Source organism: Brachionichthys hirsutus, chromosome 1 (assembly GCF_040956055.1).
Source record: "Brachionichthys hirsutus isolate HB-005 chromosome 1, CSIRO-AGI_Bhir_v1, whole genome shotgun sequence".
Lineage (NCBI taxonomy): Eukaryota > Metazoa > Chordata > Actinopteri > Lophiiformes > Brachionichthyidae > Brachionichthys > Brachionichthys hirsutus.
In genome coordinates, this window is record NC_090897.1 from 6,349,697 (window position 1) to 6,377,333 (window position 27,637).

A 27,637-nucleotide genomic window follows, 5' to 3' on the forward strand; every position below is an offset into this window, starting at 1 on the left:
TGTCTGCTTTATTATGGTGATTTATAAAGTAAAAAGTTTTATCTCGCCTGTACGCTTCAGGTGTTTCAATGTATTTGAGTGTTTTTAGGGGGTGGGGGGGGGGGCTACTGATCTCCATATCAGAGTTGTTGAGAATAACAAGCATCTACTGCAGATACCATCTGCCTGCAGGCTGCACAGTCGGGCGTGCGTGTGGTGTCTCCTTGGCTTCAATTGATCTGTGGGTATCATGCTGTATCAAGTAATAAAATGCATTTGGACAGGGGCGATATTTAAATGAAAGGGGATGTGTGGGTGTACATGCACATCTACCTGTGTATGTGCGTGCACACCTGCGTATGCGTGACATGAGAAGAGTGGTTGTGGGACAAACACGCAGCAGTTTCTCTCCATTCCGCCGTCCAACAGACGAATAGGCGGCCCTATTGGTAATCAATGATAAACCTCAAGCCATTGAACAACTGTCCGCCTTTTCAATTGTGTCCCGTTTGAGAAACAATTTGACAATAACGTCGGCTTGAGAAAAAAGACACACAGTCAATAAACAGGGAGAGCCGTGTGAAGGACAATTTAGAAAGTGTTGTCGTGTTTGTGTGTGTTTGTAGGTGTGTGTGTGTGTGTGTGCTCTTTGTCCCAGGGTCTTTTGGACAGTAGTGACAACAGCATTGTGTACCCTTTACTGATAAAGGGTTATTAAAATATAGTTAGTTTGTGCACAGATACTGACTAAAGACAAATGCTTGAGATAGAAATCCCAGTTTAACCTACAACTAAGAATAATTTATTATAAATTATTTGCTGTAAATTATTTGTTATAAAGGGAATGAAACTCATATTCCTCTATACACTGTACGTTAAGAGGCATATTAATATCACCACTCAAATTAGGGTCTCACTATTAATGTAAATTCAATTCAGTTTTATTTATATAGCGCCAGATCACAACATAAAGTTAAGGGTAGGGTTCTCATAGGTTCTTCCAAGGAGAACTTTTACACTCTGGCAGGTTGTGTGCATAAAGTTAATATCACAAATGTGTATGCTTTTATTTATGCAGAAACGTGCCTGCTAATGTTTGTTTCTGAACACAGACTTCAGCCAACAGCACCTCACTGTCTTAAGTTGTGAGTGCTCAAATTGTTGAGGTGTGTTTGGTTGATTGAGGCAGGGGTCCCCGGGGCTCCATGCCCCTCCCATCAATCCATCAATCTGATGCATTCCAGAATTTGCAACATATTGCCTGGGATGTAAAGAAGTAGCCGGGGATATCAATTTTGTTACACACTCACATAACTGTCATTAGATTCACATAACAACACAAGGTTATTTCAGCACGCATCACATACACACTCCACACCTGAGATGGTGGGAGGGAGGGAGGGAAGGAAGGAAGGAAGGAAGCACAATATCACATTCAAGCACGTCTGACGACGACTTGGTGTTACTCTCTACGTAATTGGATCAAATTTCCCACCATCAAAAAAGAAAGAAAGTGTGGTGTCAGCATCCTCTTCCTTTTTGCATGGCCACTAATCGTCCTTCCTCTTCCTCTCTGTAAACTATTATAATACAAATTACCCTCCAGTCCTGAATGAACTCAGGAAACATTCAAGCACATGATATTACGCTGTCTCTCTTGCTGCCACGGTGTCAATATCTCTCCTTCCCTCTTCACAGTTCTCTGATCATCTCTTTCTGTTAAATGTTAACTTTTCCACGTGGCATAACCATGTCAAATTGCCTCCACATGTACGTGCGCACGTGTGCACACACAATCCTATATCGTCATGATAATGGATTCTGTGTTGTTGGCTTTAGGGTCAGGAGATCAACATAAGCTTCTTAATGGACTGTGAAATAACCGTAACTGCATTAACCTCTTAGATCTTTCTCACACACACACATATGCATTTTCATACAAATAAGTGTATGCATGGAAGCATACACACACATATAAACACACAGAAGCTCAGATTCAAGTGGATTGGTCTTTAATTGGGGGGTGAGGGGGGGGGGCAATCACACCTTGAGAATGGCGAGTTAATCAGATGAAGGCATGGAGCAAGGGATGGAGAGGAGGGAGGACAGGAGAACTGGATGGATGGAAAACAAATGAGCAAGGCTAAAAAAGGTCACAGTTATGTCTCTCTCAGGCACGCACGCACACACACACACACACACACACACACATTAATGTGCTGAGCAAAAACTGCTTTACCTTTTTAAGTGTATTACAAAGTGGAGATGCTCCAATTTCAAGAGTCAGTGAGGCTGCTTGACCTTAGCCCAGTGCCTTTCTGTTTGTCCGTCCATCCATCCATCCATCCATATAATATGGACTATAGAATCTGAGTATTTATATGAATCTATTCAACTTTGAATGTAGAGTTAAGTTGCTTAAATATTTGACAAATATATATACAGTATTATATTGGCAAGACCCCTCTCCTCTCCTCTCCTCTCCTCTCCTCTCCTCTCCGCTGTGCCAAATGGGTGTCTCCATGTGAGGAGCTCACAGTGGATTTTGGGAGGGATTTAGGTCTGTGTCTTAAATCAGTCTTAATTTTTGCTCTCTGCCATTAAGGAGCTGCCATTAAGCTCTTCTTTTCGCGCCTCATTTCCTTCTTCCTCTTGTTTCACTTTTTCAATTTGTGTGAGAGGGGGAGTTCACTCCTCATAAAATTTCACTTTGGCCAGCCTATCATTTGCATCTGAGCCAATAAATAGCAATTAGCATTAACAATTAAACCAGCTAGTGGAACCACGGGCAGCTCCCTGAGATGGCCTGATGGATGGGAAAGGTGGATAGGAAAGAGGGGAGGGAAGGGTGAGTGTGTTTTTGTGTGTGTTGCGCCTGTGTGTGTGTGCGTGGCTACTTACTATATGAACTCTCACAGGGCAAGCCAGTATATCTCACACTTTCATTTTCTTCCCACAGCTAATTTATCTACTGTCTCTGTGGCCTAATCTTGACACACACGCGTTCAGTGTGGGCAGGAAAGCCCAGCTGGTACGCCATTTGGGACTCAGATATTTTATCTGTTAATTACCCTCATTTAATAACAACTGTTTTCAGCGCTCCGATTTATTTTATAGGCCTGTTTTTCAACAATGCGGAGTGTTTCATATTCATTCATAAAGATCTGATGTAATGAGGCCACCCCTGGCCTGATAATGTCTGCTGTGTTAAATTGTGTTGCAATTAACACATCTTTATTCAAGACTGATATTTTCAATTTTTTTATTATTATTATTATATTCATCTAATTGAATATGATTCCATTTTAAGACTGAAAACTGTCCTTTTGTCGTCACGCCTTGTAATATATAAAAATAATTTTTATAATGAACGGACGTAATTCAATAAAATGACCTGTAAGAAAATTGTTTTTTGTTTTGAAATTCATTTATTCTAAAATAAAATCTCAATTTAGATGTAATATTCAATTTTTATTTCTGTTTTTAATGATACATATTATTTTTACTCCTAATGTAGATTTCTGCTAATATTTTGGTTACTATTGAATTGCTAGTTTTTACCAAATCATAAATAGAACTTGAGAAATACTTTATTAAAATGGCTGTAACAAATTATTGGTCCAACCCAGCATTTTTATCTTTCTTGTTATAATAGAATAATAAATAGTATATAAATAATAGTTTCTTGTTGAATACAACAAGCATTTATGATACAGTATTGTGACACTGGAATGCAGGCTGTCTCCATGTCCCCTACCCCCCTGTGTGCACCTCCGCTGTGCCGCCGATGAGAATATTGTTGGTGGCTGGTGACGATCAGCCCATCTCCATACATTAATCACCACCAATAGAAAGCCCTGACACAGCAACTACAGCAGTGCCACTGCCCTGCCTAACAAAGCATAGAGCAAGGACACACAGCGCCAACAGCAGAAAGGCTGTAAGGAGTGTGTGTGTGTGTGTGTGTGTGTGTGTGCGAGAGAGAGAGAGAGAGAGAGACTGTGTGGAGTGGGTCGTAGAAGAAGAGAGAGGGGGAGCAAGAAATATAGAAATATAAAAAGAAAACAATCGTGCTTTATGTTTCCCCTCTGTCCTAACCTTTGTCTCTCTTTCTCCGGCTCTCTTTTTCTCTTGTTCTCCTGGTTTTTATTGTTATTACCATGGCTGCACCATTAGAGAGCTCTACGTTCTTCTCCACTGGAGCAATAAATGAAGAGGGCCTCACTCCTTTTCCCTCTTCATCCTCTCCTTTCTCATCCCTTCTTAAAGTTGCCGCTTGTCTCCTTCTTCAACTCCCGTCACCTTCTTCCAACTTCTCTGTTTCTCACCTGCAGTCTTCTGCTCTTTTCTCCTCTTTCCTTCTTTTGTTCTCTTTTTTCTGATGCTCATCACTTCTTTTTGACTTTTTTTTATATGTTCTTCTATCATAAATCATATTCTTTTCTCCTTTCCTGTCATCTCCCATGGAAGACTATTGCAGTATACTAGTAACACAAACCCTTTGACCCTATCCCACTTTGTAAATGACACACATGGAGGATGTGTTCTCAGCAGAGTGTGCCAATACTTGTGAGGGCCTGACGGTGCAACCATGACAAATCACCCTCTCTGATTTGTTCAGATTGCATTGAAAACACTTTGGACATTAATTAGTGGCCCATAATATCTAATAATAATTACTGTCATTTTATTGTGCAATAACAAATTATCTATGGAAATTATTTGTGCTATCTATTGATGACCTCAGTGTTAATGTTGTCATTTTTCATTTTGGACATGACACACGAATTTACTTTTACTTTTTCTGAAATTGTAATGATAAAGAAATGTAGAAATAATAATAATATGAAAGGACAATGCAGACTCAACAAAACTTGTGTCTCTCTTTATCTTTATTCAGGGTGAATAAAGCATGCAGTAGAAGGTAAGGGAAAAGAAGAAGGGCTGAGATGTAAAGTGAGTTGGTTGGCATTGTAATGTGGGCGGTGGCTCATGCAGCAGATGCTAAAAATGTATGCCAGTGAGTGTCAAAGAAAGAGAGTATGACGGTGGAGGAGCCATAGGTGGCTGCAAGGAGAGCTGAGAATGGGGAGATACTAAGAAGCATGTCTTAAAACTAGACTGAAGGGCATAATAGTTGAAAACGGAACAAGATGAATGCTTTAATGGGCATTACAAATACAGTACTCAATGCTTTTATTACAGACAAACAGTATCAAGCATTTTAAGATGTGTGCTTTGGTACAGGCACAAAAAAAACATTCTCATGAACTCATGAGGACTTTCTAAATGCCGTACTGCCACATGAAGAAATAAAAAAAAATAAAAAATAAAAGAGACTTTAACAGAAGTTCAACAGCACTGAAAGATTTTCATGACAAACCACAACCCCAGCTTTGTGGTTCATTTCTTCACCGCGTCCATCTACGAACTGTCTGTTCTGCTGCTAGTGCAAACATCTGAGACAATTTAGCCCACAAAGCTCAAGGGTTAATAGATAATGGCAAGTTAAAGACAGAAATACACAAATAATAATAATAATAATAATAATAATAATGTTGTTGTTGTTGATGTTGTTGTGATAGTTGCCATTTGAGCAGCTCGAACTACACATCTCAAAATAGAAACTCGAATCTGAATGACCTTGGAGTCGGACTGGTTTATGTGATGGTAGGCGGTAGAGGTGAGATGAGAAGATGCGGCTATAGAGAATCAAAAATGTTTTGAAAGTCCCTCCAGTAAAAGTAACAGTTCTGTGAGAGCTGTGGAAGAATCCAAAGTGTTGGCAACTGCCTTATGAAAACAAATTAGCCCTGCAGGCAAAATCTAAATAGCAGAAGACAGTGGAGGGTGAACGGGGGGCAGGATTAACAAGTGTGTACCTGCTTTTGGAGAGAACGACAATGTGCTAACATTTTACTGACACATCAGGGAGACAGTCAAGTGGAGAGCAGGGAGGGAGGAGTGGGGACACCCAGGTCAAGGTCAGCAAACATAAGTCAGCAAATCTTAGAAAGGTGGCGGATGCAGACACATGACACGCCTCGGAATTGACAGTATACTTTTGACTTGTCATTCTCTCTTGGATGAAGGTTTGCTGTACAGGTACGCTGTCTGACTGCGCTCTCCTCCAAACCCCCCTCCACTTGGTTATTTTGGGTTCTCCACAGGAAGTGCTGCTTCTCACCTGACATCCCTGAGACAAGGATTGATCACTGAACCCAACGCCACTAGCCTGGTGTGTGTGTGTGTGTGTGTGTGTGTGACTCAGAACAATCAGTCTATTGTGAAATTGTAGGATGTGTAAGCGACTCCCACTCCCAAATTTCTCCTTGCGCTCTGTATTTTCTCTGTCGTGTTGTTTTTGAACTCTTTCAGTTTCTTTTGCACAAATTGTCGACAACATGATCCAGTGGGATTTATTTATTTATGCCTCCTGAATTCTCTTGACTGTGAAGCACATGGACAGAACATTTAAACACCATGAGCTTTGTAGGGAATAACAAAGGAGTTGACTGATCTTTTCCTGCTCATCACTTCAATTCAGGTCTCATTTCAGAAAAACAAGAGTTAAGAATCACTGCACTGTGTGGATGCAGAAACAGTCTTGACCCTGTACAAGGACTGCATCAATAAAGGTGCAATAACACAAGCAAGAATACAAGGTGCTGCATTGCGTTTTAGGCCCACAGTTAAACCTGTGACTGCTGTAAATATTCTAATCAAGACTGTTCGCGCTTTCTCTGAAACCCATATGCCTTTCCCTTCCTAATCCTTTCCATCTAACCTTCGTATCTTTCTAACTGCTTCCCTCTCTGTCTCCATTTCTTCTCTCTTTTCCAACCCCTCCCTCCCCCAGTCTCCAGCGTCTCCCTCGTGCCCCCAGTGAGAACAGCTAAAATTAAGTGGTGCCACTTCTCAATGACACTTTAATGATAGCACCACTGCTCTGCACACAGAGAGACGGGAGAGGTATGAGCATCTGCTAAAGATAGGCCCTTCAGACACAAACACACTACACACACACACACACAGAGAGAGACACACACTCACATGTCCAAACGAGTGAACCTCCCTTTGTCTTGCCTGCCACCGGGACTGTGGGGGGGACGGGTGGAGTCTAATTAAGAGCATCTGTAGGGATAGGATTGTGTCTGCTTTTGTGTCTGCATGTGCATGTAATTTTGGCTTGGCATCACCATCACCTGCCTGGCACTGCCGTTATGGCTGGCAGAGAGAGAGGGAGAGAGAGAGAGAGAGCGTAAGAGTCGACAATAGACCGAGATGCAGTTATTCTTTTACTTCTTAGATGTTTTAAAACATGTGTTGCTGGTCAGGGTTCGATTCCTTTCTGTACATAGTTTTTATGTCATATGTCTTAGGTAAATTGAGCACACCAAATTGCCCATAAGTGAGACTGTGTGTGCGTGTGTGTGTGTGTGTGTGTGTGTTTGTCTTTCGTGTGTTCCCATGATGAGCTGGCTTCTCATTCGGGGTGTACTCCGCCTTTTGCCCGTAGCAAGCTGTGATTGGCTCTAGCAGACCTGTCATCTGGAAGGTGCATAAGCGGCTGTAAATAAGACGATTGCAATCCTCTTGTCTGTAAGAAGGTGGATGAAAGGCTGTTTGGATGGATGGATATTATACCATAGGCCAGATCCACGACCCAGAGTGTAAAAGAAGTATTTCCTCTTCCCGATATTAATGACCGGTAACAAATTATGTTGTACAGTTAGAATAACTTATTATGTGCTAATCTTTCAAGAACATTTTAATTAATTAATTGTAGTTTATTTTAGGTAGAGGAGTAACTTATACAGGTCTTCTGTGAACCAAATATTTAACTTTTTTTTTCTTGATAACTAATTTTATTATCTGATTTTTTTCCTTCAATATGATCCAGATCTGATTATCTTATGTAACTGACCTTCATAAAACGTCTTACTTATTTACTAGCTTACATACTAATCTTGCTGCTACTCACTTTCCACAATGTAAAGCATGGTGTGATGCCTGATACAGATCTCAGCCGCCACTGAGCACATAGGTCTTTTTCAGCTTTGCCATTTCAACTTTTCACCACTAGTTAGTTGTATTATTAACACTTATTATCACGTGTCTCAAAAAGCCCAGACAGAGATCCAACATGCGTAACAGCTTAATGGACATCAACTTAGTTATTTATCTGTGATTGTCCATTATGGTCTGTCAGCAAGTCTTTTTTTCTGTTTAATTATGTCTGTTTGTCAACAGACACACACACACCAACTAATACTTTTTATTATTAATAATAATAATATGTACATATTACACTTTTTTTTTCTCTTGACAGCCTGATGCAGCAGGAGACAAATAATATGAATTGTACTAACTCCCGTTAGGATCTCACACACAAATCAAACATACATAATACTGCCACTGAGGGTTGAAAAACTCACATACAAACAGTAATTACCCCCAATAGCTTAAAAAGACATCTATGGCACATTTAAAATGCATGCCAAATTACCAAAAGAATCCAAATGTGTGTGCATGTGAGTCACTACTAAAACAGATGTGCACGAGTATGCCTAAGCACAGCATTTAATGATTCCTGCCCAGTAGACTGCTATTTATGCCCACTGAGAATAATTGTGTTTATTGATTTAGCCCACTGAAGGTAATTGAAGTCATTTAAAAAGTATTATATCATCCTGTTGTTCACAAGAAGTGCCCAGTTAGGTTTTCAAATTAAAAGCACACGCGCACACATAAAGACTTATCAGTAAGAGCAGACATGGTACATGCGTCCGTACAGACGAGAAGAGGCCTGTGCTGTACAAGGATTGAGATGTGATGCATGAATTTGTGCCGCTTCTCCTCTTTCAGAATATCTAGCTCACCTCTTCTAACGCTCCTCCTGGCTCTCCCTCTATTCTTCCTGCTGTGTCTCTCCTCACCTCTTTTCCTTTCCTCCATTACTTTCTGTTCATTAATCTTAATCTAGCTGTCTGTGCTCCTTTAAGTAGGATGTCAAAGCCGGGCCGATGTACACAAACAGAGTGATGGGCCATATCATCAGCTCCCTTTGCGCTCAGTGCTGATGTCACAGGAAGGCTTGTAAAGAGAATCAAATCACATTTATCTGCCTGTCATTTTCCCAGAGACTGTCACAATTGTGTGCGTGTGAATGTGTTTGTGTATATGTCTGCGTGAAAGGCTTTGTATTTACAGATCTTTGTGTGTTTGCAAGCATGTGTCCATGAAACAATTGCATTACCATGTAGTCAAGCAGTGTGGAGCGATGAAATGAGACAGGGACACATTACCCTGCAGGCTCCTATTAACTGTGCACTGATAAAAGGAGGTGAAGGGCAAATCTGAAAGAAACAGCTTGTAAGTGTCACCAAAGAGTTAAAGAGAGGCAGAAAAAAGGCTGTACAGGGTTAATAAGTTTGAATTAAAAAGTTTTTTAAGTTTCTTTCTTTCTTTCTCTCTCCCAGCAGTTTCAGTGGAATCCACATCTTTTCAAGGACAGCTCAAAGTCGAACGCACGTACACACACGTGCACGTACGCACTCACACACACACTCATGGAAGAGGGAGTTCTATATGCATTGTGGCAGCTCTGTGGGAAAGGCCTGTGGCTCTGGCCAGAGACATAAGGCAAAAATAGAATAGAGCCACTGTGTTGCTGCAACTCCAGTGGGCCAATTCAAATCTCTCTGTTTCGAGCGAGACCCCACGCCCACCAACACACATACTCATGTGCATGCCAGCAGGCATGCACTCACACATGTCCCCTTCCCTCACTCTCTCTCTCTCTCTGTTTCTTTAGTTTGCTTTTACTTCACAGATATCTCTGTTTGAACCGTGGAACATGCAGAAGGATGAGCAGTGAAATGAGCATATGGCAGATACACAAGGAGAAGAAGGAATGGAGTTATCAAACACTCAATGTCCAATTTACTCCAGTCTTCTTTCATCTGGCCTCCTCTCACACTAACAGAGATTACGTGTGTGTGTGGACATGCGCGTCTGTGTGTGTTAGAGAGAGTTTGATAGGAAATTAAAATTAAACTTCTGCAGGCAGATCTTTACTACTCTAAGCTTTTCAATCCTCAAACATAGCCAGGCGATCTAATCCAAAGCTTTTTGTCTAGAAAGTTGTGACATTGAGAGGAACATTTTACGCATCCAGTGATTCCATTTTTTAACTACATTTTGATGCTTTTGTTGGGGACTGGACCTTGTCAGTAGCTTGTACAGAAGTACACCTCGGGGCTTAAATAATTTATTCAGAGCTCTTAATAATAAAAGATAAATAATCTGAGCTGGAATTCACCCATTCACACAAACATTCATTCATGGTAGAAGCTATAACCATTCACACAGTCACTAGCACATATGGAAGAGCCACTGGGAGCAAAATGAGGTTCAGGATCTTGCTCAGGGCACTTCAGCATGTTGAATGAAAGGGAAACGGGTGGATGGCTGCACCACCTCACAAGCCCTGGGTGTGAAACCGACTTTTAAAATCTGAGATCTAGAGAATTATCAAGCATGTTTAGGATGTTGTTGCCGTAGTTGTTTGGTCTTTGTGACATATTACAAATTAATAAATTCTACAAGTCTTAAAATATTATTATCGATGCTCTTTCTGACGCACTTGCTTCCATCTGTCTCTCCACTCAGACCTCAGGTTGAAAGACTTGATTAGATCGGATGGTTCGAGCAGCATCTTTGTGGGACACTTTAGAACAAAGGCCATCGATCAGTGAGCATCCCTAGCTCCTTCTCCCTGAAAACCTAAATGCTGTGCCAGTTTAAACAGAAACTCAAAATGTTGAATTAAAATATGAGCCATGCGCTCTACTTTCTGAGACCACAGGGCGGATGGAGCGAAGCAGAGCAGGGCGTAATTAGGCCACAGTTTGAACTCTCTTATTTCCTCCCTGACAGCAGCCACAGGGTCGTGCCAACTATTATAAATTGAGCTGTGTTTTGTAAGCGTTCATGTATTTAATGTGTGTGTGTGTGGGTGGGGGGTACGGGACTGTAGCTTCATCATAGCAGCCTGTCTTACTAGTGCATTACTATTCTGCACCCAAAACCGATCATGTCATGTAACACCACATTCGGATGTATTGACATCACTAAAAGCTGTCAATACTAACACAAATCCAACAGCTGCAACTGCTCCGAATTGTCCCACAGAACATTTGTGCTGAGCATGAATTATTGTTATACTTCTTCTCATGTTTTACATCATGGCACACCTTCAAATTAAATGTTATGGCAACCCCCAATAAATCATGCATATACAGTATGCACACAAAGTTTTATCTCTCTACACTCTTAGATTTATTGTTATTAAGTAATGTTATAATATGTTATATAGACTCATTCTTAATCCCTTACCAAAGGAAAAGGAATGCTCTGCAAAATTTGAATAAATCAAATTTTAAAATGCTGCAGAAATTTGTGATAAACATTTTCTACAAAAAACATGGTGACAAATTAAAACATAATTGTAAAGTTAACCTACAGTTAATTTTACAATTGTGTTTTCTTGTCCTGTTTCTATATTTAAGATAAGAGATTTAAGAGATAAGAGAGCCAGATCATGTGTATAGTAATAGCATGAATGCAATATGATAATAATACAACATTATACAGATACAGAATTTATATATAATTAGGTGGCATAAAATGTAATTAATGTGAGTGATGAAAATGTTTATTTGCTAGTGCTCCCAACATATAGATCACAGATCCATCAGACAAATAAATCATTTTTATTCATGGCCAGTAACTTCCATCTGGATTTGAAGTTAAATATGCTCCAATCAAATAGAAATACTTCCTAAACTGTCCTATACACCTTGTATTAAATTGAATTGTATGTGGACACCAAATATCTGGCTAAAATGTGTTCTATTAATTATGTTCATAAGTTATTGATGTCTTTGTCATGAAAATGGGGATAAAAATACAAATAAATCTTTAGCAGCAATGCATTAATATGTGAACAGTATGAAAGAGATTCTGTGACGGTGTGCCGCAACAAAAACATTTTATTTATATGTCATTACTTTTACTTCTATGAAAATAGAGAATTAAAATCTCTTCACAGGAAAACACATTTATTAATTTACATATGTTTATATCTTCAGTTACACTGAAAAATAACTTGTTATAGGTGTATTAACGCTGAACTCTCAATGTATGTTATCATTACCACAGATTAGTAATACCGGTAGTGTTGTTTCTATGGTGATATCGCATCTAACTTACTGTATGGGATATGGTTCAAATGCCTTCAGCTGATTGGACAAAGCCTTCAGCCAAGTAAAAGGTGCACTCATTGGCATACATAATTAGTTGGTACGAAAATAAAACTGACACGGTTCCGATAAATTACATTTTTTTTTTGTCTCCAACTTGCTGATGGGCCATTTAGGGGCCACTGACCGAAACCTCCCTTGCACCCACACACACACACACACACACACACACACACACACACACACGCACACACACACAAACACACTCAACCCATTAATGAGCAGACAGCTAATTAAGACTCAGAAAAGCTAGGGAGTCACTTCTATCTGATTGATAGCACTCGCCATCTTCTCTTCCTACTATTTTGCATTTTAATGTTCATTAATAAACTTTTATTGTTTTGTTAATTATAATATCACACTCCCCTTTTTAGATAATAACCAAACAGAGTGATTTGATATGAAAGATTTTCTGATACATAAAAGAAGATGGTGGACAAATTAGAATGACAAAGAAATAAATAGCGAAGGAAAGAAAGGAAAGAAATGAGACATATAATAAATAGCTCAGAGAAAAGAACAGGAAGATGATATGGGTCCCAATCCCAATTTAAAATGCTCTTCTTTTCATACCGATAAAAGTTAAGCAATGCAGCAGCTAAACAAATAAAACCACCAAAACATTCAAAAACTAACTTAACATTTTCTCTTACTAGATTTGATTTTTATTTAAAGTAACTCAAGGTGAGAAACACATCCTGTATACTGAGCATAATGTTTTCTGTGTGTGTGTCTGCAGGGGAAGAAGAAACTAATTGCAGCAACTTTTCATGCTTAAGTGCATCAGCCTGTGTGAGTGTGTATTTATGTGCATATATGACTTATTTCTTTCTCATTTTAATGTGAGTGTGTGTGTATGTACTATGGTCCGAAAGGTGCTAGGTCAGGGACGCGCATGATGGATTGTGGAGGCTAGTTGATACCACCATTACTCACTAATACACACACACACACACACATACCTGCCTGACACCTGTCCCCCGTGGGAGTGTGCTTGCTCCTGAGGCCATTGCCCGGGAGATGAGTAGCCCAAAATTATTCTGCACTACAGCAAATACACATAAAGTTTTAAAATGGGAAGAACTTTGTAGGACACTCTCCTTGTCCTTTTGCTATATATCTATCTGTCTGTCTGTCAGTCTGTCTGAGAGAGCTGGGTGGTGGAGTGGGTGCCACCGGAGGTCACGTGACCAACACAACAAAGGTCATACGATGGAAGTCATTTGACTTTGTCCTTTCCTGATCGTCTAAAAGTCATAAAATGCAGCTGCCATTAAACGACATGCAAAAAGATTAAATTGCATGAAATGACATGCATAATGTCCGAAAAGCGGTGTGCTAATTACACGCCATCCCTTGAGATCATGCCATAACGTTAGGAAACGGGGGCGGACTGGGACATACAACATCAGTCCAGCCCAAACTACATTTGCGTCATTCCTAAAAAGATCACACACTGTAAATACTTTGGTAAAATACTCTAATGTTATATATGCACTATTAAATAAAAAATACAAACATGAAAAACAAACATGTAATATCGTTGAAAGCACGGTGGAGCAGTGATGGAGCTGTTGGCGCTCTAGATTTAAGGCCCAACCCGAGTCAATCTGTGTGAAGTTTACATCGTGACTCAGTTTGTCTCTCTGCACATCTGCTCTGCGATGAACTGCTGACTTCTCTGCTTTGTGTCATGCTTCTGTAAAGTATAAGTGATTATGCAATGTCTTCATTTTCGTCATATAAAATATATTTCTTCCATAACTAAGGTAACACAGTGGACTTGAATGGGTTTAAGGTGTTCACCAACTGTACACAATACATTATTTTACTATCAAATCAATGAGGTAAAAGTCGCAATACATCCGATAAAGTGTCACATTTTGTTAAGCACAATAATTATATTCATTCCTATTATAACACAAAGAACTTTATAATTGGAGCCTTAAAGTATGCTGTATGCTGAAATCTCCAAAAGCATGTACATCTATTTTGAGTTGAGTCTAAGGCTTAAATTAATGCAAGTTAATGCCACTACCTGTAACATCTTGACAATAAATGTATTAAATTAAAGGTAGCTCTCCTGTGTTGGGACGCATTATCGAAAATAAACTAGCCCCGGCCTCTAGGGGTGCACTAGTTGTATACTTGTGGTAATAACCCCGAGCCTGGATAAATGGTGAGGCATATATTCTGCCAGTGCCAGTGCACAGATGTGTATGCGCCAGGGAAATGAAGAAGAATAATCCAGTGTGACGACGCCTCATCGGGGAGGAGAGAAAGACGAAAGGTTGGTAAATCAAAGACAACCTCAGGTAGAAGACTATCCAAACAGAGTACAGCAGAAAGGCTCTTAGACAGACGGACAGGTAGGAACAGACAGACAGGTAAGCAGCTAACTTAGTAGAGGGAGGAACACACAGCTACTGTTATATATAAGGTCTTCGAGGGACTTAAGCAGCACACAGCAGATCACCTGGGGACACGGCAGCCATATGTTTAAGCTTTGTCTCGTCCTACAAAACTCCGGCTGCCCTTCACGTGATTTTTCAAAGGGCTGCACACAGTGACAGGTACAGGGTACAGGAGGACCCGAGATACTGAGACGCACAGCAACTACAGGAAGGGGGTGGGTGGAGGGACTACAGCCTGGGGAGGTGGGGGCTGGAGGGACCGGAAGGGTGACGTCAAATACAGTACCGGGAGGTCTTCAAAGAACCCACGTAACAGAAGGAGAGGGGAACTGGCCAGAGACTAAAACTCAGAGTTGGAGTGTGTTAGGCAACAAAATGGGTACAAAAGTGTGTCTGGGGGAGTTGTGTGCCTGGGGGGAGGTGTGTGCCTGGGGGAAGTGTGTGTCTGGGGGGAGGTGTGTGTCTGGGGGGAGGTGTGTGTCTGGGGGGAGGTGTGTGTTTGGGGGGAGGTGTGTATGAAAGAGAACAAGTGAAGAAGTGAGGCAATACACACAAGTCAAATACGTCAGGAGCAGATATAGTTTAGAGTTAAGAAGCAAAGTGCCTCCAGGCTTCACTTCCTCTCCCTTTATCGGGGACTTTCCCCCCCTACCTACTCCTCTCCTGTCCCGTTTTTCAGTCCCTCTTACTGCCAACCAACGCCCCCACTCACCAATCCACCCAACCTCTCACTGTCCTTCTGTGCAGGGGTTTTAGACGCTGAACAGATTATGGCGTAATTAAAGCGCTAAAGCAGCACATTATCCACCTGGTGGCATATCCAAGGTGGCTAGCACCAGGGCTAGGCTAATCAGACTGTGTGTGTGTGCGTGTGTGTGTGTGTACAGCCAGTAGCATTGGGGCCCATCTCACCTGATTAAGGCCTCTTATAGGGATGTGTTAAAAGCATTAGGTGAGGACTGGAATGTAATTTGTCATGTTTAAAGGCTGGAAATTGAATCAGAGATTAGGAGCCAGCTAAATGAGCGCGGGTACACACAATCAACTGACTGGAGGGAAATGATATCTCCTCGCCTCTCTCTCTTTCTGTCTCTCTACATTCTGTGTTATGATTCTCTATTTCTGACTGTTTAATTTATCTCGTTCCCTCTCTGATTACGCCTCCATCTATCCTCCTCTCTGGCTGAACACTGAGTTTATAGCCATCAACGCATTCTTTCTTTCTCCCCTCGCTCTCTCTCCACTGACCTCTAAGTGGTTAAATTGAAAATAATTGCACAGACAGACCTCAGAATGCAATCAAAGAGCATGGCGATGTACTCGAAGGAGATGCTGGTGTTATTAGGTTGAGGAGAGTACTAGTAAGTGTATAGTGAAATACCTCAGAGAGTAATTTTATACCCTCAGACTTTATTAAAACTAATAGGTTTATATATACCTCCCTAAGGCTGGTCAATTCATTAGCTGTAACCGTTAGGAACTGTTACGCACACAACAAAGTCAGTGCTTTGAGACAGAGAGGTGGAGGAGAAGAGCGTGTGTGCTGTGCGGGAAAAAAAAAAACATGAAGTAAAATCTAAATGCCTAAAATCCCAATTGTAATTTTTCAAAACTAAATATATTCTGAAGACTGCTACTCAAAAAAGCTAACAAAAGCATTACAAATGAAATTATTAAGGAGCAAATGTTAATAATGTATTAACAGAATTATATTGCTGTTATTAATGTTGTATAATTTCATGTATCTTAATGTCAGTCTTAAAAGCCTATTTATTTATCATTACAGACCATTTTTAGTCAAATTAAATAAATGCAGTAATAGTAATCATAAATGCACACCACAAATAAATATTAGTACCGGTAATAGTAATGCTTAATTGTATAATATTTGACAGCAAATTTGAGTTAATATTAAACATTTCCTGTAATATTGAAAACAAACAAAATAATTGCATTACATATTGAGACAAGTTAAAAAAAAAAGAAACATTTCTTTACTGGAAGAAAAACGACATGATGGGATGATTTTTTTCATGACAGTGATATATGTTTGTTTTGCAGGGAACAAAGAATCAAGGAAAACTTGAGAGAGAAAAGACTTACAACATTGAAGCGTCTTTGTCAAGGGTGCTATCGTTATTTTTATACGCTGCTGAGTGGAAAATGCTAAACAGTAAAATGGTGAGTGCTCAAGAGCTAGCTGTGCGTGTGTGTGTGTAGGTGTGTGTGGGTGTCCTTATACTGTATGTGAGAGACACCTTGAGGGGGTATGAAGGTGATGATGGTCAAGTCAAAGCCTGTTTGAAGCATAAGCAAGGAGTAGCAAATTAAAATTATGACATACTTTTGTTGCATGTGCCAGAATTAAGCTATTTAAAAGAGATAAAGATGTAAATCTATCACGTTTTTAAACGAACGGCTTGAACGGCTGTTGAGTATTTTCAGTACGCTGTGATACACTTTGAGGATCGTGTGAAAAAATGGGCCAGTTTCAGCACATTGACAATGTGTTTGCTGGGAGAAACAGTTAAATTACAAGATGAAATGCTTTCACAATATTTATTGTGCATGTTTTTATTTCATACACATATGTCTACATTTTTTTAAATCAGGTAAGTGGGTTGCCGCGGGGATCCATGTCTCTTTTCATGTCTCTCTTTTCAAGTCCACCAGAGACTGGATCCTCACTGGTTCCCATCGTCATTGTTATCGTCTCCCCTGACTTCTCACAAGGCAGCAGATCAAATAAATTAAAGATTGAAATAAACAATGTTACAAAAACAATATGTTTCACATTCTCACGCTCATTATCACAGGAAGAGCAGCAGTTGTGTCCTATAAGTAAAACTAAAAATATGAACACAGTCTAACTTGGTTTTCTATGGTTAGTTTTTATTCTAAATGAGAAAGCGAAAACATGTTTGACTTTTTCACTTTCACTTGCTTCTCCTGCTTCTAGAGTGGACCAGAAAAATAATGAGAATTTCAATTAAGCAAAGATAGAAATCCTCAATACAGGAGGTGCTGAGTCATTGTCAAGGGCACCTTTTTTAATAACATTCAGCACAGGGTAGGGCAAATGTGATCACGCATCTGTAGCCACTATTAAATTATGACTGTATTGTCGGTGATAAAAAAAAATCATGTGGTCCAAAATGTACTACATTTTTAATTCAGTTGCTAAATTAAAACTCTACATTCTTAACATCTATAACTTCTGCATATCTATATTCAATTCAAACTCAGTGTTGAGAAGCATCTGAGAGTTTTTTCTCACAATCCATATGAACTAGAATACAGTTTTAATATCTGATTAGAATGAGATTCACTGATGATCGTGTCAGCGGAAGAGAAATGTTTTTAAATAAATACACAAGACAGATAAACTTTAAAATGTTCTTGATTAAGCTTTCTACCGATTAAATGTATTGATTTTAGAAAATATGAATATTCATGTTGTTCTGGAAATGCAACTGGCAGAAAATCATTTTAAATTTGAGGCTGTTTGGTTGGACATTTGTGCTCCTTGCAACATTTAAGCTGCAACATCCCGACGCTTTGAATGTCACTTGGTCACATCTGCATCTCTATTTTTAGTCAGCCGGGTTAATGTCATTGCCACTAACACAGTCATAAACCGATTTTACCCAGAATCATCTTCATTCGAAACCTGGGTAAAAACAATATGGCGCATGTGTGACTCAATGAATCAAACAATGTGACAGTGGAATTCATTATTTTCTCATACGCTGTTGCAATGAGGAAATTCAATGACATGATTGTCATGAAATAAAAATCAGTTTTGCTCCCCACAAACATGACAAAGACCCAAATCTGTATAGTCGTCACATTATTGCTAGCGTGTAATTACGACTAAACTACATGTAGGCTTAACATAGTGCGACGCAGGTGTTTGCTACCACCGGACCAATTATTCCCTTGACCTTGACTGAATTTACTAATCACACAGATCGACATGGTCACAGCAAGAGACCAATATGCCTGAACCACATTTTTCCCATATTAGTAGTTTGCGTAACAACTCATAAATCAACATCTTTTTTATTTGATTACTGTCTAATTACGCCATAATTAACAAGCAGAGGAAATAGCAGAATCCACATCATGAAAATGACAGTATCATGGTTTCACTGGAGGAAGTCATCTAAATACCAAACACTGTCTGAACAATCATTTAAAAGCCTCATCTTAGCTGCTTAACCCTAAACTTTAACACATCCAGCGTTACCGTGACGTGTAGGCCCTGTTTCTGTGCAGTTTAAGGAGTAAGCCGGTGTTATATATTCAGCTCGCTCCATATATCTGCACCTTCCTAACAAATGTTTATCAGTAAAGCAATCTCTTTCAGGACTAATTGAACCCACAGGAGCTTCTCGAGCTTCCGTTTGGGTGAATTTGTGAGTTGTGTGAGAGGCTGCAGTTATCAAAAGGGAAATGTCATCCCAGCTCTGCCTGTCTGGATGATTTAGTGCGTTCTCTTTTGTTTATAACTTCACTTTATGCGTGCTTGTTGGAGCTTGTTGGAGCTATTCTGGTCCTGAATGTGCTGGATGACTCCGTCTGCCAGCTCAAAGACAACGAAGGACGGTCATTAGACTATTCTGTAACACCAGGTACTGTACACCTCCCTCCTCTCTCTCTCTCTCCCTCTCTCTCTCTCTCCATATTTCTTTGTCCCTCTTCCTCTCTTTTTTTCTCACTTTGAACCACACACACACACTTTCCATCTTTCTTGCTCTATTTTTCTATTTCTCCCACTCACACATGCCCACACATTCATTCTGCGCTGCGTCCGTGTGCCATCGAAGTCGAGTGTCATTTCGCGGTAAAGAGCGCCATCTACAGGAAGTAGCAAGTAGGAACTCAAATCCGTCTCCTGGGTGCTTTCAAAGACCAACATTTTGGGCACAACCGCTGTGATGCTGGCTTTAATGTCAGCACATAAGCATTATATATAAATACATTACAAAACGCACATTTCCAAAAGTAATTTTATTTTATATATGCTTTTGCATATGATTGATAAAGTCTAAAGTATGTTTTATTTATCAATAAAATGATGATATGAATAACAAACTTTAGTTGCGGATACATTGGAGTGGCTACGTGATAATATAAGCTGAAAAAAAGTCTTGATTTCCAATAAATGAAACTCACACCAATTAATTTATTTACCTTGAATGCTTTTTAATTAAAGTTTTGAATTTAATGAACTGAACTGCATGAGACTATATCCTGTGTGTGTGGTCAGTGTGCTTTCTGTGGCCATGCTCACCTCCCACCACTGACCGGAGAGACGGGAGGGACAGAACCTGACTCACTTTAATGTAGGCAAATCAAAATAAAGCTGTGATCATTCACAGTTTCGATCATCAATCCTCATTTTATTTGTTTGGTATTCAACCGCAATAATTTGATCCATTCCAATGATGAACTAAGCCAGCAATAATATTAGCTCTGTGTTCCACTATATGAAGAACAAGAAGAAGAAGAAGAAGAAGTTCTACTTCTTCTGAGATGAGGCTCGAGTAATTTCAGCAACAAAAAGACATAAATTAATCTGTGAAAGACACTTTACCGCAAAGACAGCAAAAGAGCAGAAATAAATCTGAAGAAATATTGATAGTAGACCTCCAAGTCGGGTCATCGGCTCAACCCCCTCCACATCCCACCCATACACACCTACACGCAAACCTTTACAGAGGCGCACACACACCAGCAGTCCACCCCTTATTAACAGTCTGTCATGGGGGTTGAGTGTGCCGCTTCTCTCTCCTGTTCGCTTACTTCCCCTAGAACAATTTCAATTTTAATAGCTTTTACTATGTATCTGAAGCACTGGAGACATAGGAAGAAAGGGCATCATCCACGCGCGCATGCACACACACACACACACACACACACACACACTCAGCGATGTAGAGAGCTAGACCCCCTTGTTGAAAATAGAGCCATCAAAAATGAAGGCCAGCCCAGCACAGCCGACAGACAGACAGACAGACAGACAGATCCCGGGAGCATCTTGTAATTATCCCTCTGGACGAGTTGCCTCGAGCTGGGCTCAGCTACCCACCCCAACCCCCTTCCTATCATCCCTCCATCCTGCCACTAACCCCTCTGCTGCTAATTTCATCCCATGGATTAGCCCCCGCTTGCTTGTCTATCTTGTAATATTTCTGGGGGGTGAAACGGTGAAATATCAGCTTCTTTTACTTAGAATGGGACTTAGTGAGCTAGGCCAGGCCACGCTCGCACCTCCCTCCTTCCCTCCCCACGCTATTCATAGATGGAAAAAGAGGGTTTAAAACAGGAGATGAGGAGAGAGAAAGAGCACCCCAGGAAGTGCTGCTGCTGCAATGCAAGCCCTACTGGGAGGTGACCGCAGAGAAGGTGTGAAGGTGAAAGAGAAAGCGGTCGGTGGCTGCACAGCGCTTCGGTTGTACCTGCAGGGCAATGCAAGCTGTTTTCTTTATGCATAAAAGAGAAGAAGGAATGAAGGGAGGGAAAGAGGGAGGAGGTGGGTGGAAGGAGGCACCGAGACAGAAGTGCCACATGCAGCATATTCACAACCCCAGCTTTTGTCTGATGTCCCGTAATGCCTTGCTGTCTGCCGTAATCTGTCTGCATGATGCTTCACATGCGTGTCATTTAACAAAAACTACAAATCCAACACATCTGGAGCAGTTTGATGTTTACCTTGTGGTTCCGGGGTAAAGTCGAGTAAAATTCAGAACATTTCTTTTTTAAATTGGGGGGGGGGGACTAATGATAAATACGCGGCAGTGGAAAAATATTCATTTTTGGTGGGTGTTTATTAAAAATGGAACAAATGTCTGATATCTGAAAGAATTTAGCAATATTGTCCACTTAGGATGATAACAAGGCCTAAATGTCCACAACTAACCGGTGAGTCAGATCACAAATAACTATTTCAGGCATGAAATCCCATCTCTGATAATAAAGTCACCAGTAACGACCACCTTTGCAGGGTGTGTACACCATAGCCATCACCTTCTCCATTGTTAAAAAACAAAAATGGGGGGGGGGGGGGGTATGCATCACGTCTGTCCATCTGTGTGTCCGGATTCATGTTTGTCTGTTGATGCACTAAATGACCTATAGCCTCCTGCCTCTCACAGCCTCCCCTCCATCACTCCAGTCTCTCATTACAGCCGTAGAACCTCAGCCTGTCACGTAATTAAAGGCAAAGTTATAAATGACCAGCAAGCCAAAAGCAATATTTCACAGGTGGCCACATATTTATTTATAATTTTTCACCTTTAAATGTGTTTCTTATGCTAATGGGAGCCAGGACACTTTTCAATTAACTTTGGAGTCCAGTCCCTCCAAGTGCTGCAGAGGCTTGTTATTGAAAATAGAATATTTTTGTTATCGGCCATAAATTATTCCTGTGTGTCAAATAAATTGAAAGATATAATGTATGGGCATGTATTTGGTGCTCTGAGAGGTGGCTGGTTATATTTCCCCTCCCTTAAGGACTTGGCAATTGCTTTTCTGGAAATGACACTTTTTTTAAATTGTCTAACAGTCTAAGATTCAACTCCTCTGTTGGTTCTTTTTTTCTCTCTCTGTCTCTTTCTGTTCTGTGCGCACACATTCAGACTTGCATTAGCACTGCAAGACAGTTAAGTTGTAGAGGTATCAACAGAGAGAAACCGTGTATGCAGATGGTTGTCAACCAGGGTAAGGACATCTTCCTACGCCTCCATGTGGACACTAGCCCCTCACAGTGGGGGACATACGTAGGATGTGCTTTGAGGTCTATTTGTATATCCGCAACCACATCACTCTTGTTCCTTCGCTGCAAAATTTGGGTGTGTGTGCCGCTGTGCCGTCTCCCTGGTGCGTAAAATATGTCTATTAATTGAATTCCCCCTAATTTCTCTTCAGCTTCACCTTGCAGAGGGAGCCGCCTGTTTGCCAGCCATGCAACACCATACTTCAGGTATGGTAGATAATGGAGGATGCCTCTGGGAAGTATGTGATACATGGCTTCCTCTATGAAGGTTAAACTCAGCTAACCTGCCTTTGGCGTTCCATTACCCACTTGTTAAATACTCTTTTGGTAATAAAATGATTAAAAATTTTATTGCTTCTTTCAAATGAGGCCTCTTTTCAAAGGGATGTAATGACTTTGGAGATGGATGTGTGTGTGTGTGTGTGTGTTTGCGTGTGAGTGTGTGAGCAAGCGTACACTCGGCGAGGAGAATGCATGCGCGTGTGTGTGTGTGTGTGTGTGTGTGCATCCAGACAAGTGCATCTCCAGTTAAGTGTGTAAAAACCTAATGAGAGTGATATGCTTAACAGTGAGACCACCATTATTCTGAGCCAAATGAGCTGGCCTGTCATTATGTGTAAAACAGCAATACCTTCACCCTCTGCCGGAGCACATTCCAGGAGACATGTTTTACATACAGCTCCATGTGTGTCTTGAAGCCAAATGAAGTATTTATACTCAAATGAATGGCCATGACTATTTTTACATTGCAAGTGAAGCAGCATGGCTCTAGCGGTGAGACATAAAATGTTATATTCGACTCATTAACAGGGCAAATAGTTTTACCCAGCGTCATTTTGGCTGTGAAATTAGCAATAAAGGGATTTGAGGAAGGGATATCAAAGCCCAACAAAGCATTGTCTTCAGATTCGAGTCAGAAAACAGGACCAGTTTTGTGGCAGCTCAAATCTTTATACAAATATATATATATATGTTGGTGTTATAACAAATGTGATACAGTTGGTGAATAAAGAACATAGAATACACTTTTTTAGTTGATAAAGTATTTTAATTTGAAAACTCTGTCTCATGGTTGTCAGCAGGGATCGGTTTCAGGCCCCTATAACCTTTCAAAGGATAAGCAGTTATAGAAAATGGATGGATGATGCACGGCACATGAAGTCTTCCCCTTTGTGGGTTGTAATATTTCAAATTGCTTCAAGCAAAACATATAGTTTTTATTCTGGGATTTCCCAGATTAGCCTGCCTCCCCGTTGAGTCTTTGGGCTCATTGTTGAACTGCCGCTACCCTCAGAACTTCTACATACACTTTGGGCTCTCTCTCTCTCTCTCTTTCTCTCTCTCTCACACACACACACACACAAGCATACACTTAATAAATGGCCGGGCTCCCCTCCCTCGGGCCAGAGGAGTTGGTGCTGGCCGGTTTATCTGATATATCATGGCAGCCAGCTCTGCTCTGCTCCACTGGACCCTGTCCAACACCTGTTCTCCCATCAGGGGACGTGGTGTTGGCGTGGCACGGCTATGCCACAGTAGAGAGTGGCACTGCCCAGTGGAAAGGATGAAGTATGAGACTCCCAGTGACAAAAGTTAAGATGCAATTAGAAGGGAGGAACAGACATCCGATGAACAGATCATTTCAGCCAGCGGTGCAATTGATTTGCCCGTTATTGTTGCTGCAGACAAATATCGATATTATATGAGTGTAATCCAAACTTTTGTGAATCTAGCGGTCATGTAAACAAATCATTCTGACATTGCTTGTCTATGAAAGACTATGCAATTGATGTCTTGGTGTCAATATCTTTTAATTGTCTTGCAGGGCAGTCCGATGTTGTGCTCATCTTTAAGGGAACTACAATTATATATTTTGTTTCTTCTCTGTATTTTCCAGGACTGTAACTTAAAAACAAAGTTAATCTCATGACTTAAAGCTGCCATTTCAAGCCATTACATTTCTGTCTGTTTGTTTCATTGTACTCTATATCTAATAATTGTTTAAATTGTGACCTTTAATTATCTTTTTCCGATTCTAATTTGGATTTTGCCAGCACCAAGATTTACAGAATTGGAAGTGAAGAATATGTTAATGTTGATGCTTTATAGAATGTTCACATAAATCTTATGTTGCATTCTAAATACAGTACAGTCTATGGTGCTGAATATAATACCAATATTATCTATCTGTTCCTGCTAATGTGACATGAAGAACTTGAGTACTACTGCTATAATGCCCTTACATTCTCACCTGTCTGTCTGTTGGTCTGTTTTGGCCACAGGGGGCATATAGTGCAGGGGGGTTGGGGAGTCTCTTTCTTGTCCCATCAGCATGATAGATTGCCTGAGAGAGAAGGGAGGTGCTGAATGAAAAATTAAGATTTGCATCGCTGCATAGATGTTTTCTCTCCACTGAGACTGTGACATACTCTTTTCACATATTCATAATGTTGCCCATGTGGGCAGGTTTTTATTCTCAGTTGAACAGGTTTATAATTTGAGCAAGAATAGAGATAAATCATCTTATTTTGCAGATATTAAACGTTTATAAGCTCTAAAATTCAGGAAAATGTTCACAGCAAAACTTGCCAAACATTTCTAAAAAGATGGTGGGAAATAATGTTGGGGAAGTTCATACTGATATGCTTCAATTGGCATTGTATGGCACATAGCAAAACAACATATTGCAAAATCTACACCACTCTCATACATGCTTGTAAAATTGTAATCAATATCTTAGTAAGATTAAAATGTGTGAAAACAAAATCCACGAAAATTTTATTTTCATCAGCTATTAAAATAAAAATGGGAGCAGTGTGGCTAACAAATAAATGTTACTAGCAAAAATGACTTTAAAAGTTTGAACTTTGAAGCTGAAGTGTTCCTGTAATAGAACATGCGGGGTGGACAATATAACGCTAATTCGTTTTCTACCCACTAGAGGGCGACAGATACGTGGATATGTTTGTTGATGACGCAATCAATTTAAAGTTCCTGCCCACCTGCAAAACAGACTTTGTGGTTTCATTTTAAGCGTTTGTTACTTCTTTCTGTCAATCACAGATAAGGCTATAAAGATAAAGGTTAGAATGTGAGGCAAATTGTACAGCCAAAATTAATTTGTACATTTTAGATATATAGAAAATACACTTGAACGGTATTGTTGTATTTTATTACGTGAATTAGTCTTTTATTTTATTTTTTTAAAGTACAATGATTCTGAATTCAAAGTTATTAATTTAATACTTTGAATTACTTTTTTACATTCATTTTTGGCTGCAAGAAAAAAAAAGTTATTTTGTTTCTTGATGAAGGAAAAAGCCTGAAAATATCTTGGACTTGTCCTTGATGGGTCATAGAATATCGAATATGCTGTTGCTAAGAGGAGTTTCTGGTATTAAAACAGTAGTCCCTGATTCGCGCGCTCGCCTCTAAAGTCCGATGTACTTCTCCTGGACAATAGATATCTCGGCCTACTAATGTTAACCTGAAGTAAATCAAGACGACGTTTACCAGAAGTCTGCAAACTTTATCAAGTAAGGAATTAATGGATACTGTCCTGTCACCAAAACTGTTTGATCTCCCAAATGCATGTGGTGGTGGAACATCATGAGCTCATTTAAAATATTTTCCGCCAAAACAGCTAAATGTTTAGAAAAAATAAAAATATATAATCAACATTTCCACCTTAAAACGTAAACTTATTTTGCTCAGAAACATTGTTTACTATATTCCTAATTGAATAACAATATTGATTGCAATTTGCAAATGTGTTTGAAAATGAGAAGTCGCTCGGACCATACCATTCTGTGTAGGAGGAGGGGGGTGGGGAGGGCTTTTCCTCTGCTTTGACTCAGGGCCGATGACGCGCGACACCGCGTCCCGCCGCAGGTTTCGCGCAGAAGGCGCGATGAGAGCGCGTTCGGTCAACTTGCAGCCTCTTCGAGAAGGCTTGTGAATAAAAAGCTTCTCCCGCTGGACCGTGGAAGGTAAGCAGCCCCCCGTGTTCAGGCTCCTGTTCTCCAGGTAGCGCGCCGCGCACCGTCGCTGCCCGAGGATGAGACGCAGAGACCTGCGCTGTCCGCTCAGCTGCTGCTGATGCTGTTTGCGTTCTGTTCCCTGATTTTAAATATGACTGCTCGTTAAATTGTGTTCTTTAGGCTATATTAGTCGTTTTAATCACGAATTGTGCGGGAAGAATGCCAAAAAAAAGTTTATAGTGGAGAACATTTTTGAGCCGCTCCATTGATTTGTATGTATTATACGTCTAGTGCAGATATCTGGAAGATGAGAGCGTCCAGCTTCTGTTTTAATAATAGAAAGAAAAAAAACAATTTGTTATGTCTCCAGCTAAATGTTTAAAACCTTATGATGATTCACTTCAATTCAGAAGTACATGATGGCAGCACAAGTTAACCAGGAGTTCTGCAAGAAAGAGAGAAAGAAAAAGACAGAAAAGCATGCTCAGGAACACGGAGGATGATCACGGACCGACAGGCATAGCAGCTGTTTACAGCTGTTTACATTCAGGCATGTAGGTGGCAGGAAGAAGAAGAACTGTGCATGAACTTTAATTGTAATAGTTGTACATTGAAAGTTAGTTAATAGTCTAGCCACACTATTTTCAGACGTAGCCAAGTAACATTTAGGCTTAAATATAACCAAGACGTTTATTTACTTAAACCTAATCAATTAGTTTTGTGACCTAACTCTAACCAGTCTGCTGACAGGTTAAAATAATTTATTAAAATCAGTTTATCACATGAGACAAAGATCAGTTTTCTGGATTAAGGCTCCAGAAATGGTAATCCTAGACTCTGGGAGGCTCCGGACAAAGAGGCCCATGGTTTCGTATCCGGAAGTTTCAGGTGATGTCCAAACTACTGATATTCAGGTGTCACGGTAGCCAAGAGGGGCCCCACTTGTGGGTTGGGGGGCTTAGGCTACTGGCTGCTGAATGGTGTCCTTGGAGGAGGTTTAAGGGGATTTAAAATTCTCTGTCTTAGGTTGCCCTCTCCTATTTCTTTAGTGGAGCCTCAAACCTTTACCTCTCGTGATGGAATATTTTTGTGCACACGACTAGTAGGATGGTTCCTGCAGGGTGGTGGTTGGGCAGAGGTGGCACGTGTAGCTACTGT

General features: G+C 40.3%; 1 protein-coding gene across 1 annotated transcript in view; it reads left to right on the forward strand.

Moving 5' to 3' along the window:
- Positions 1 to 24,067, forward strand: part of spata17 (spermatogenesis associated 17) — a 69,743-nt gene extending 45,676 nt beyond the window's left edge. The window contains exons 9-10 of the mRNA XM_068741200.1: positions 22,652 to 22,706; positions 24,000 to 24,067. Of these exons, the coding sequence (XP_068597301.1) occupies positions 22,652 to 22,706; positions 24,000 to 24,067 (123 nt within the window). The remainder of the gene's footprint in view (positions 1 to 22,651; positions 22,707 to 23,999) is intronic.
- The last annotated feature ends 3,570 nt before the right edge of the window (positions 24,068 to 27,637 follow it).